The following is a 12,586-nucleotide window of genomic DNA, read 5'->3' as shown; positions in this document are numbered from 1 at the left end:
CCACTCCCCTGCCATTGTTAAACTAGACACTTCAGCCTTTATGATGTCTGTTGAAAAACCAAGGACAAAATGACCTTTTTAAAGTGGCAGCATTGTCACACAGGGAAGAAGAGAAATGTTTTCTTGCAGTCAGTCATGAGTCCCTCAAAAGGAAATGGAAGCAGAATCTGAGCATTTGTAAGGCAGACTTGGATAGATTCTTGGGAAGCAAGGGGAGAAATATAATCATGATTGGCAGGAATGTGGAGTAATCAGATCAGTCATGATTTTATTAAGTATTAGAGCAGAGTTAAGGGGCTGGGGCATTTTGCTGCTCCAAATCAAATATTTGTATGCTTTAGGCACTTGCATCCTTATCCTGTTGTCTTTAACCATTGCAGTATACTGATCCCCATACCCAGTACACGGTTCATTTTGATGTCTGATAATCATTGAGCTCTCCATTTTTCATAGCACCATAGAAATGTTCACTTGTTTCATAAAGGCTGAAGGAAATACCCATTTTCCCAAGAATGTTTTTAAGGAAGTAGGCATCTCATTCAATAAGGTCTCCCACTGAGGATCGAGCACCAGTTTGAACCAGGTACCTGTCCCGAGGATACAGCTGGCACAATCCCGCAGTCTAAAGGTAAGTATTTGTTGAGAGATACTCAAATTGTATTTTGGGAACAGTATGTTGGACAGAGTATTTTTTAAATTACTCAAAGATAAATAAGGAGTGAAAAATAAAGTACAAAAATTTCTGAAGCGGACAATTAATCTCCATTTTGATCGGGGTAGTCAGGATGAGTTTGTCAGATCTAGGTCATGTCAAACAAATCTTAAAGAGCTTTGTGAGGATGTGACCAAGCACATAAATGAGGGCCGTCCAGTTAATGTAGCTTTAATCAAATTCAGTAAAGCCTTTGACAAGATCCCACATGGGAGACTGATCAAGAAGGTAAAGCCACATAAAATCCAGAATAATCTGGCAAGTTGGATTAGAAACCGGCTGCCTCACAGCACCGGAGACCCGGGTTCAATTCCCGCCTCAGGCGACTGACTGTGTGGAGTTTGCACGTTCTCCCCGTGTCTGCATGGGTTTCCTCCAGGTGCTCCGGTTTCCTCCCACAGTCCAAAGATGTGCAGGTCAGGTGAATTGGCCATGCTAAATTGTCCGTAGTGTTAGGTAAGGGGTAAATGTAGGGGTATGGGTGGTTTGCGCTTCGGCGGGTCGGTGTGGGCTTGTTGGGCCGAAAGGCCTGTTTCCACACTGTAAAGTAATCTAATCTAATCTTTAAAAGCTGACTGGGGGCCAATGTTCCCAGGTAAAGGGACTACTGGAAAATGGGAAGCCTTCAAAAATGAGATAACCAGAGTCCAGAGGCAGTATATTCCTGTTAGGGTGAAAAGAGAGGCTGCTAAGTGTAGGGAATGCTGGGTGACTACAGAAATTGAAATTTTGGTTAAGAAAAAGAAGGAAGCATACGTCAGGTATAGATAGGAGAGATAGAGTGAACCCTTAGAAGAGAATAATGGCAATAGAGTATACTCAAGAGGGAAATCAGGAGGGCAAAATCAGGACATGAGATAGCTTTGGCAAATAGGGTTAAGGAGAATCCAAAAGGTTTTTACAAATACATGAGGGGCAAGAGGGTATCGAGGGAGAGAATAGTACCCCTCAAAGATCAGCAAGACAGCCTTTGTGTGGAGCCGCAGGTGATGGAGGAGACCCTAAATGAGTATTTTGCATCAGTGTTTACTGTGGAGAAGGATGTGGAAGATATAGAAAGTGGGGAAATAGATGGTGACATCATGAAAAATGCCCATATTACAGAAGTGGTAGTGCTGGACGTCTTGAAACACACAAAAGTGGATAAATCCCCAGACCTGATTGGGTGTACACTAAAACTCTATGGAAAGCTAGGGAAGTGGTTCCTGGGCCCCTTGCTGAGACAGTCACAGCTGAGATGCTGGAAGACTGGAGGTTGGCTAATGTGGTGCCACTATTTTAAGAAAGGGTAAAGAAAAGCCAGGGAACTAAAGACTGGTGAGCCTGACATTGGTGATGGGCAAGTTATTGGAGGGAATCTTGAGGGACAGGATTTACATGTATTTGGAAAGGCAAAGGCTGATTAGGGACAGACAGCATGGCTTTGGCGTGCAAAATCATGTCTCACAAAGTTGATTGAGTTTTTGAAGAAGTAACAAAGAGGATTGATGAGGGCAGATCTACAAGGACTTCAGTAAAGCTTTCAACAAGGTTCTTCATGGGACACTGGTTAGCAAGGTTAGAGCTCATGGAACACAGGGAGAACTAGCCACTTGGATACAGAACTGGCTTGAAAAAAAAAAGAGGGTGGTGGTGAAGGGTTGTTTTTCAGACAGGAGGCCTGTGACCAGTGGAGTGCCACAAGGATCAGTGCTGGGTTCACAACTTCTCGTCATTTTATATAAATGATTTGGACGTGAACATAGGAGGTACAGTTAGTAAGTTTGCAGATGACACCAAAGTTGGAGGAGTAGTGGACAGCAAAGAAGGTTACTTCAGTGTACAACGGGATCTTGATCAGATGGGCCAGTGGGCTGAGGAGTGGCAGATGGAGTCTGATTTATATAAATGCGAGATGCTGTATTTCGGAAAAGCAAATCAGCAGGACCTATGTACTTAATGGTAAGGTCCTGGGGAGTGTTACTGAACATGGTGACCTTGGGGTGCAGGCTCATAGTTCCTTGTAAGTAGAGTCACAGGTAGATAAGGATAGTGAAGGTGGCTAGGAGAAAGTGAGGACTGCAGATGCTAGAGATCAGAGTCGAGAGAGTGGTGCTGGAAAAGCACAGCAGGTCAGGCAGCATTCGAGGAGCAAGAGAATCGATGTTTTGGGCACGAGCTCTTCATCAGGGATGAGGCTTGTGGGTCGGGGCTGAGAGATAAATGGGGGGTGAGGTTGGGGGGGTAGCTGGGAAAGCGATAGGTGGATGAAGGCAAGGGAGAAAGTGATAGGTCAGGGGGGCAGTGATGGACGGGTCTGGAGGGCTGTGCTGAGTTGGAGGCTTGGGACTGGGATAATGTTTGGGGGGGGAGATGGGAAATGAGGAAGCTGTTGAAATCCACATTTGTCCTGTGTGGTTGCAGGGTCCCAAGCCTCCAACTTCACACCACCCTCCGACCCGTCCATCACTGCCCCCTCTGACCTATCACCTTCTCTCTCACTTTCATCCACCTAGCGCATTCCCAACTACCTCCCCCCAACCTCACCCACCCTCCTCCCATTTATCTCTCAGCCTCAACCCATAAGCCTCTTCCCTGATGAAGGGCTTATGCCCAAAACATCGATTCTCCTGCTCCTAGGATGCTTCCTGACCTGCTGTGCTTTTCCAGCACCACACTCTCAATAGTGAAGGCAGCATTTGGTATGCTTTCCTCTATTGGTCAGAGCACAGAGTATAGAAGTTGAGAGATCATGTTGCGGCTGTACAGGACATTGGTTAGGTCACTTTTGGAATACTGCGAGCAATTCTGGTCCTCCTTCCTACCGGAAGGATGGCGTGAAACTTGAAAGGGTTCAGAAAAGATTTACAAGGATGTTGCCAGGGTTGGAGGATTTGAGCTATAGGGAGAGGTTGAATAGAGCTGAAAATGTGTTGCTGGAAAAGCGCAGCAGGTCAGGCAGCATCCAAGGAGCAGGAGAATCGACGTTTCGGGCATGAGCCCTTCTTCAGGAATCTTATCTCCAACATCTGCAGTCCTCACTTTCTCCTAGAGGTTGAATAGACTAGGGCTATTTTCCCTGGTGAATCGGAGGCTGAGGAGTGACCTTATAGAGGTTTATAAAATCGTGAGGGGCATGGAAAGGATAAATAGACAAGGTTTTTTTCCTGGGATGGGAAGAGTCCAGAAATAGAGAACGTAGGTTGAGGGGGAGAGGGGAAAGATATAGAAGAAACCTAAGGGGCAACCTTTTTTGTGCAGAGGGTGGTGTGTGTATGGAATGAGCTGCCTGAAGAAGTGGTTTCAAAGGCATCTGAATAAGTATAGGAATCGGAATGGTTTAGGGGATTATGGGCCAAATGCTAGTAAATAGGAATAGATTAGGTTAGGATATCTGGTTGGCATGGATAAGTTGGACTGAAGTGTCTGTTTCTGTGCTGTACATCTCTATGAGCCTGTGACCTGATGGTCCCTGTATAAGATTACGAGAGGCATGAAGCGGGTAGATAGAAAGCAAGTGTTCTTCTTAGTTGAAGGGTCAATAACAAGCATCAATAACATTTTTAAGATGAAAGGCAGGAGGTTTACAGGGGACTTATTTCACCCAGAGTAGTAGGTATCTTGAATCCACTGCCAGGAAGGGTATTTGAGACAATTTGCCTACTACTCAAAAGTGAGACTACTGGAGTTTGAACAATTATTTTGTGTCAGTCTTCATGAGGACACAAATAGCATCCCGGAAAAAGCTGTTAATCAGGACTTCAACTGGAGGGAGGAACTCAAAAAAATTACAATTACCAGAGATATAGTACACAGTAAATTGTTAAAACTACAAATTGATAGATCCTTGGGTCCTGATGGATTTCACCCTATGCCTTCATAAAAGTGAGATAGTTAATGTTTTGGTTTTAACTTACCAAAACTCATCATATTTGGGGAAGGCTTCTTTAAATTGGGAAAAAAAATGGCTAAAGTGATTTCTTAATTCTAAAAGGGAGGGAGGCAGAAAGCAAGAAATGACAAATAAATTAGTTCAACATCTGTCATAGGGAAAATGATAGAAGCTACTATTAAGTACATTATTACGGAACACTTGGATAGGTTCAAGTTAAAGAGGTAGAGCCAACATAGTTTTGTCAAAAGCAAGTCACGTTTAACTAGTTTGGTGGAGCTTTTTGAAGAAGTAGCTTATGCTGTGGATAACCAGCATTGGATTTAGCAGGCATTTGATATGGTGCCACATTAAAAGTTAATGTGCAGGGGGAAGCAGTGACATGAAGAGAGTATTGGCTAGCTAACAGGAAACTTGAGAGTAGGAATAAATAAGACTTCTACAGGCTGGCAGAATGTTCTGTATGGTGTGCTTGACCATTTATGCAAATGATCTGAGTGAAGTAATTGAATGTATGGTAGCTAAATTTGCTGATGACATGAAGATAGGTAGAAAAGGGAGTTGAGAAGTTGACATTAAAAGCTGACAAAGGGATATAGATAGGTTATGTGACTGGGAAAAGATCTAGCAAATGGAGTACAATGTGGGAAAATATGAAATTGCCATTGGCCAGCAAGAATAAAAAGACACATTATCTAAATGGTGAGCGGTGTCTGAATGGACAAATTACAGAAAGTTAAGTGTGCAGGTAATTTCTTAACATTCATTCACAAGATGATGCTGTCACTGGCTAGGCTAGCATTTATTACCTATTGCCAAAGCACAGTTGAAAGTCAACTGAAGGAGATGTGGAGTAACAAAGCTGACCAGGGAAGGAGGGCAGTTTCTTTCCCTAAAGGATATTAGTGAACCAAATCAGTTTTGCTTGACAATTGACATTTTGGAAAGTCAAATCAAGGTAGGAGTTTGATGGTGAATAGTAGGACCTTAAAGAGTGCAGAAGAACACAGGGCCCTTGGAGTTCAGGTTCACAGTTCTCCGAAAATGGAGTCACTGGTAGACAGGGTAGTGAAGGCGGCTTTTGGCATACTGGCCTTCATCAGACAGGGTACTGAGTATAGAAGTTGAGAAGTTATGTTGCAGTTGTACAGGGCATTGGTGAGGCCGCACTTGGGAGTACGTGTTCAGTTTTGATCACTTTGCTCTTGGAAGGATCTTATTAAACTGGAATGAGAGCAGGAGAAATTACAATGATAACCACTGGACAAGCTAGGACTTTTTCTTTAGAGCATAGGAGACTGAGAGGGAATCTTATAGAAGTCTATAAGATCATGAGAGGCATGGATAGGGTGAATGCACTCAGTCTTTTTCCCAGGATTTGGGAATTGAGAACTAGAGGGCATCAGTTTAAGGTTAGCTGGCAAAGAATAAAAGGGAATCTGAGGGACAAGTTTTTGGATAGTGTGTACATGGAATGAGCTGGCAGAAGTCGTTGAGGCAGGTACATGAACAACATTTAAAAGGCATTTGGACGAATACATAGATAGGAAAGGATTAGAATGATATGGGCCAAGTGCAGGGAAATGGATGGACATTTTGGTCAGCATGGACCAGTTTGGGACAAAGGGCCTGTCTCTGTGCTGGAGGTAAAAACAATAACTGCAGATGCTGGAAACCAGATTCTGGATCAGTGGTGCTGGAAGAGCACAGCAATTCAGGCAGCATCCAACGAGCAGCGAAATCGACTTTTCGGGCAAAAGCCCTTCATCAGGAATGAGGGCTTTTGCCCGAAATGTCGATTTCGCTGCTCGTTGGATGCTGCCTGAATTGCTGTGCTCTTCCAGCACCACTGATCCAGAATCTGTGCTGGAGGTCTCTATTACTTTATCATTAGACTCTTAATTCCAGATTTAAAAAAAATCCAAATTCTACCTGCTGTGGTGGGATTCAAACCCTGATCCCTAGAAGATTACCTTAAATGTTTTATGTTCTATGAGTTTCTCTATTGATAGCCTAGGTATTATCACTGGCCTATCATTTCTCCTAAGAGAAATGAGGTAAGTTAATATAATGTGATGGTTTATTGTGAGGAAAATGAATGCGAGAGAGGTTATGCTTTAGTTTTACAGGGCTTGGTGAGGCAGTTTCTGGAATATCATGCACAGTTTACTTAGGGAATGATGTTAATGCATTAAATGAAGTTCAATGAAAGTTTACTAGAATAATAGCTGGAATGAGCAGATTACCTGAGGAGGCAAGGCAAGAAGGCCACATCCTACAGAGTTTAGAAGAGACTACTCCTAAAGAGCCAGAGATTACTTAATTGAAACATATAAAATCCTGATAGGCCTTGAACAGGTGGATGTGGAAAGAATGTTCCCTCTTGTGGGAGAATCTAGAAATAAAATCAGAGGTCACCCTCTTAAGACAGAAATAAAGGAATACAATTCTCTCAAAAGGCAATGGATGCAGAATCTTCAAATAATGCAAAAGCAGAGATAGACAGATTCTTGATTACCAAGAAACAAAAGATTATTGGTGCCATGCAAGATTGTCGAATTGAGGTTAAAATAGATGAGTCAGGATCTAATTGAATGCGGAGCAGGCTTGAAGGGCTAAGTGTCCTATTCTTGTTCTTATATTCAATCTTTTGGACAAGCCTTAAAAGTCCAAGTCAGACTTCATTGAATGGTCATCTTGATTTCAAAATCCACAGCAGTTCGTTAACCCCCCAGATGTTAACAGTGGGCTTGGACTGATGATGATGTCTGGTAAAAGTACATCTGCCATAAGTCCCAAAGCACCATAGGGCTGCTCCCTTATTAGAGAGAGATGACTAGTGGTGGTTTAGCCTGAGGATCAGGCAAGGGAGGAGGTTGAGAAGATTCATGGTTACCTCAGCCACTACAGGAATTTAATCCACAATGATGGTAGTAATCGACAGTATTTTTGGCAGATGCGATCAAGGAAAACCACAAAGCATTTTATAAGTATATTAAGAGCAATAGGATTACGAGAGAAAGAGTGGGACCTTTTACATACCAAAAGGACAACCTCTGCATGGAGCAGTAGACATGGTGAGGTCTTAAATAAATATTTCTCACTGTATTCATAGAGGAGAAAGACATTGTAGCTGGGGATTTCAGTCAAGAAGGTGACATTCCAGAACCTGCTTAGTAAAGAGGACATACAAAGGTACATAAATCACCAGGGCTTGATGAGATGTACCCCAGGCTAAAGGAGAGACTGCTGGGGCCTTGGTGGAGATATTTAATACTAAGCTGGCCACAAGTGAAGTATGAGATGACTGGAGGATAGCTAACATTTCTTTTGTTCAAGAAGGGCAGAAAGGATAAGCCAGGTTTAGTCTTAGGTCAGTTGTAGGGAAATTACTGGAAAAATTTCTGAGGAGCATGATTCATCAATATTTGGAAAGGCAGGGATTCATCAAGGATTAACAGCATGGATTTGTTGGATGGAGATCTTGTCTGACTAATTCAAGTTTTTTGAAAAGGTATCTAAATATATTGATAAAGGTAGTGTTGTTGATGTGGTTTGCATGGACTGCAGTAAGGCCTCTGACATTGTCCCAAATGGAAGGCTGGTCCAAAAGGTAACAGCCCATGAGATCTCAGGCAAGTTTGTAAACTGAACCCCAAATTGACTTGCAAATAGGAAGCAAAAGGTGATAGTGGAGGGTTCTTTCTATGTTTGGAAGCCTGTGACCAACAGTGTATCACAGGATCAATGCTGGGATACTTGATGCTTATGATGGATACTGACAAGTTGGATGTGAAGATAGAAGATATCAGTGGTAAGTTTGCAGATGACATGAAAATTGGTGGTATTGTTGACAGTGCGGATAGTCTCAGGTTCCAGTCTGATATCGATTAGCTAGTAAATTGGCAGAGCAATGGCAGATGGAATTTAATCCCGATAAGCATGAGGTGAAGAATTTTGGGAGGTCGAATAAGAATGTACACAATGAATGGTAGACCCAGAGGTTCCTACTGAGGAACAAAGAGATCTTGATATATAGATCTACACAGGTAGACAAGATGGTGAAGGCAGCATACTGACCATTAACTAGCCTGGACACAGAATATAGGAGCAACTAAGTCTTATTGCAACTTCAAGAGCATTGGTGATGGTTCTGGCTGCCACAATATCGAAAGGATTCAACTGCACTGGAGAAGTTGATGAGGAGATTTGCCTTGGATGAAAAGTCTCAGTTATGAGGAGAGGCTGGAGAGATGAGTTTATTTTCCAGGACCAGGAAGCTGGACGGGGATCTGATTCAGGTATACAAAATTATGACAGGCTCAGATAGAGTAGATAGTGAACAGACCACTTGAGTTTAAGGTGAACAGCAAGTAGTTCAGAAGAGATTGGATTTTTTTTTAAAAATGAGAGAGTGGTAGAAATATGGAACCTGCTGCCTGAGAGATTGGTGGAAGCAGGTACCTCTCCCAACATTTAAGAAGCACCTGGATGAGTACTTAAAATGCCAGGACATAGTAGGCTATGGACCAAATGCAGGTAAATGAGATTAGTGTAGTTTGCATTTATTGGTCAGCATAGACCTGGTGAGCCAAAGACCCGTTTCTATTCTGTATGACTGCTCTTCTCGAGTACAGGAGGCCATTTAGTGGTTGGAGTGAAAAGGAGCATAGTGGTGGTCAAGAGCCATTCAGACAGGGTATATATGTATACATACAACACTAATTTAAATGAGAAATCAAACTTCACAGGAAAAGGAATCCACCTGCTGCTTGAAAAAAGAAATTCAGAGTAGTATTAAGATAAGAGAAGTTTAGAATATTGCTTAGAGCTGTAAACTTGAGAATCGGGGATATGTATGAAACCAGCAAAGAAGGACAGAGGAAGAAAATGGAATGAGAGAGTAAATCAGCAAGAAATATAAAATATACTCAGATGTCTTCTATGAATATGAGAATGGGAAAGGAACATCAGCAGTAATACTGGTTCATCAAAGCCAGGACTGGAGATAACTGAAGAAGGTCACTGGGCATGAAACTTTCTCACCACAGATGCTGCCTAATGTGCTGGGCTTTTCCAGCAATTTCTGTTTCAGATCTCCAGAATCGGCAGTTCTTTCTTTAAATTAAGTTGACATCATAACAGGCAAAACATTAATTGAACAACCAAGTGAGAAACTTCTCAAGTAATTAATATTTGAAAAGTAAAGTTTGCAGAAAACTTAACGGACTGGAAGGCTGAATATCTCAAAAACACCCAAATTCTCAAAACGAGATGGGCAGAGAAAGCCTGATTGTGACCTTCTAAAATTTCCGAGATAAAATTTTATCTCTCTCTCTCTCATATATATATATATATATATATTCAAGACATAGTTGGACGGGTTTTTGCATGGTAGGGGAATGAAGGGTCATGGGAATATCGCAGATAGGAGGAGCTGAGACGATGGATAGATCAGCCGTGATCTTAATGAATGGTGGAACAGGCTCGACGGGCCAAATGGCCTTCTCCTGCTTCTATTACTATGAAACTATCAGTGGCTGGATTGGAAGGAAGCAAGTGTAATACTGCTAGTCAGATTTTGAGATCAAAAATGATTGGTGTGGGATAGAGGGAAAGAATTACAAACAGGGCATAAACCAAGGATAAAGGCCACTGCGGAACCACAGACCATCCATGCAGTGGACCCATGCCTCAGTTAAATCCCTTTCCCACATAATTTTGAGGTATTATGCATTTTTTTGCTAAGCAAGATTACAAGAAATTTACTTCCAGAATACCTCTGTAACTGGATGCTATGAATACAAGAACGAAGAGGAGCTGTTCCTTCACTCAGACTATGGATGAACTACATACCTTATGTGGAGGCTCCCTGTGAAAGTAAGTGACTGTTTCAGCTTCAGGGCCCACAAGTGCCAAGAGATGTTGCATCTTTTTCCGATCTTCCAACTCCCTGAATTACCAAATTTGACAAAATGTCAGCATGACAACAAAGAGCTTTGAGATTATTCAGTTCTATTTTCAGTAGGATATGGCTAACTTGTGATAGACGCTTCCATTCACATCTCCCTCTAACTACAGTATTACTTTTTAGTAGATCTTTTACTCCATGCAATTACAGTAACTTATTCAAAGCCTGTTTCTCACCTGATTTTTAGCCGGTCATTTTCAGCATAGAGTCTCAGTGCGTGCTCACGTTCCTGAAAAAGGTAAACCTGCATGTCGCTAAGTGCTTTCTGCAGCTCCTCAATTTCCTCTTCCCTCTGCCGCATCTCCCATTGGAGTTTATGCTGAGAAAATAAAAACACCACAAACCATCAGAATACTTAAGCACAAAACAGCTCTGAGATTGAGACAAAGGTCAGCAACGTTAATCAAGAGTTAGTTAAGCAACTGTTGGTAAAAATGAAAAGTCAACAAATTCATGCATCATAAGCATTGTGACATCTTTGATTTTTGACCTGGAGCTTAATGTTGCAAGCTATCATATTCGCTAAGACATTCCCCATTACTGACTGAAGAATCCATAACAGTACAAAAACATCCATCAATATTTTAATTGATTCTTACTAAAAAAAAGTGTCCAATTTGTTCAACGCCCCTAGACTTTCTCCAGAGCCCTTTCAATTACATAGACACTTTCAAAACAGACTTGGCTATTAAATTTGATTCATTACCCAATCTCTCTCTCACTCTATTTGTTGATATGGCCAGACTGTCCCTGGTCTCTGTTTGGACCAAAGATTGCACCTTAGCCAATGGGAGCTCTTCCTGAGTCTCTCTCTCGCTACCTCTCTCCTCCACTGACTTCCTGCCTCCCTGTCTCTCCAACTGACTTTCTGCTTCGCTCCCTCTCTCTGATCGTGTTTTCCGGGTCCTTAAGGGGGAGGGGGAGCAGCCTGAAGTCGTGGTCCACATTGGCACCAATGACATAGGTAGGAGGAGTGCTGAGTATATTAGACAGGCTTTCAGGGAGCTACGTTGGAAGCTCAGAGTTAGAACAAACAGAGTTGTTGTCTCTGGTTTGTTACCCGTGCCACGTGGTCAAGAGTCGAGGAATAGGGAGAGAGAACAGTTAAATGCGTGGCTACAGGGATGGTGCAGGAGGGAGGGATTCCGGTATCTGGATAACTGGGGTTCTTTCTGGGGAAGGTGGGACCTCTATAAACAGGATGGTCTACACCTGAACCTGAGGGGCACCAGTATCCTTGGGGGGAGGTTTGCTAGTGCTCTTGGGGGGGGGGTTTAAACTAACTCTGCAGGGGCATGGGAACCTAGACTGTAGCTTTAGGGTGCAGGACCTGGAGTGTAGGGAGGTTAGGAACATGTCATCAATCTCAAACGAGGGTGCCTGTAAACAGGAAAGTGGCTTGAAGTGTGTATACTTCAATGCAAGAAGTACACGAAATAAGGTAGGTGAACTTGCAGCGTGGGTTGGTACCTGGGATTTCGATGTTGTGGCTATTACGGAGACAGGGTAGAACAGGACAGGATTGGCTGTTGCAGGTTCCAGTAGGCCTCATGGGAAGGGCACAATTGATATGTGGAGCTTGTTCAAGGAGCAACTATTGAGTGTCCTTGATAAGTATGTACCTGTCAGGCAGGGAGGAAAGGGTCGTGTGAGGGAGCCGTAGTTTAATAAGGAATTGGAATGCCTTGTTAAAGGGAAGACGGCGGCCTATGTAAAGATGAGGCGTGAAGGTTCAATTGGGGCGATTGAGAGTTATAAGGTAGCCAGGAAGGATCTGAAGAGAGAGCTAAGAGCAGCAAGGAGGGTGAAATTCTGGAAAGGGTGAAAAGTCCTTAGTTGGTACGATTAGGGAAAACCCAAAGGCTTTCTACAAGTATGTCAGGAATAAAAGAATGACTAGGGTAGGAATAGGTCCAGTCAAGGATAGTAGTGGGAAGTTGCGTGTGGAGGCTGAGGAGATTGGGGAGACACTGAATGAATACTTTTTGTCAGTATTCACTCAGGAACAGGACATTGTTGCCGATGTGAATAC

The 12,586-nt window shown here is 42.8% G+C and overlaps 1 protein-coding gene across 2 annotated transcripts in view; it reads right to left on the bottom strand.

The window, feature by feature from the left end:
- ccdc77 (coiled-coil domain containing 77) overlaps positions 1 to 12,586 on the bottom strand; it is a 69,628-nt gene that overhangs the window by 43,516 nt on the left and 13,526 nt on the right. For both annotated transcript variants that reach the window (XM_043708904.2, XM_043708903.2), the window contains exons 3-4: positions 10,731 to 10,873; positions 10,440 to 10,536 (exon numbers count right to left, since the gene is read on the bottom strand). In XM_043708904.2, coding sequence (XP_043564839.2) covers positions 10,440 to 10,536; positions 10,731 to 10,873 — 240 coding nt within the window. The remainder of the gene's footprint in view (positions 1 to 10,439; positions 10,537 to 10,730; positions 10,874 to 12,586) is intronic.

The sequence above is a fragment of the Chiloscyllium plagiosum genome, unplaced genomic scaffold (assembly GCF_037043375.1).
Source record: "Chiloscyllium plagiosum isolate Xiang-an unplaced genomic scaffold, Cpla_swu_hap1 HiC_scaffold_19, whole genome shotgun sequence".
Taxonomy (NCBI): domain Eukaryota; kingdom Metazoa; phylum Chordata; class Chondrichthyes; order Orectolobiformes; family Hemiscylliidae; genus Chiloscyllium; species Chiloscyllium plagiosum.
This window is presented reverse-complemented; position numbering and strand designations above follow the sequence as displayed.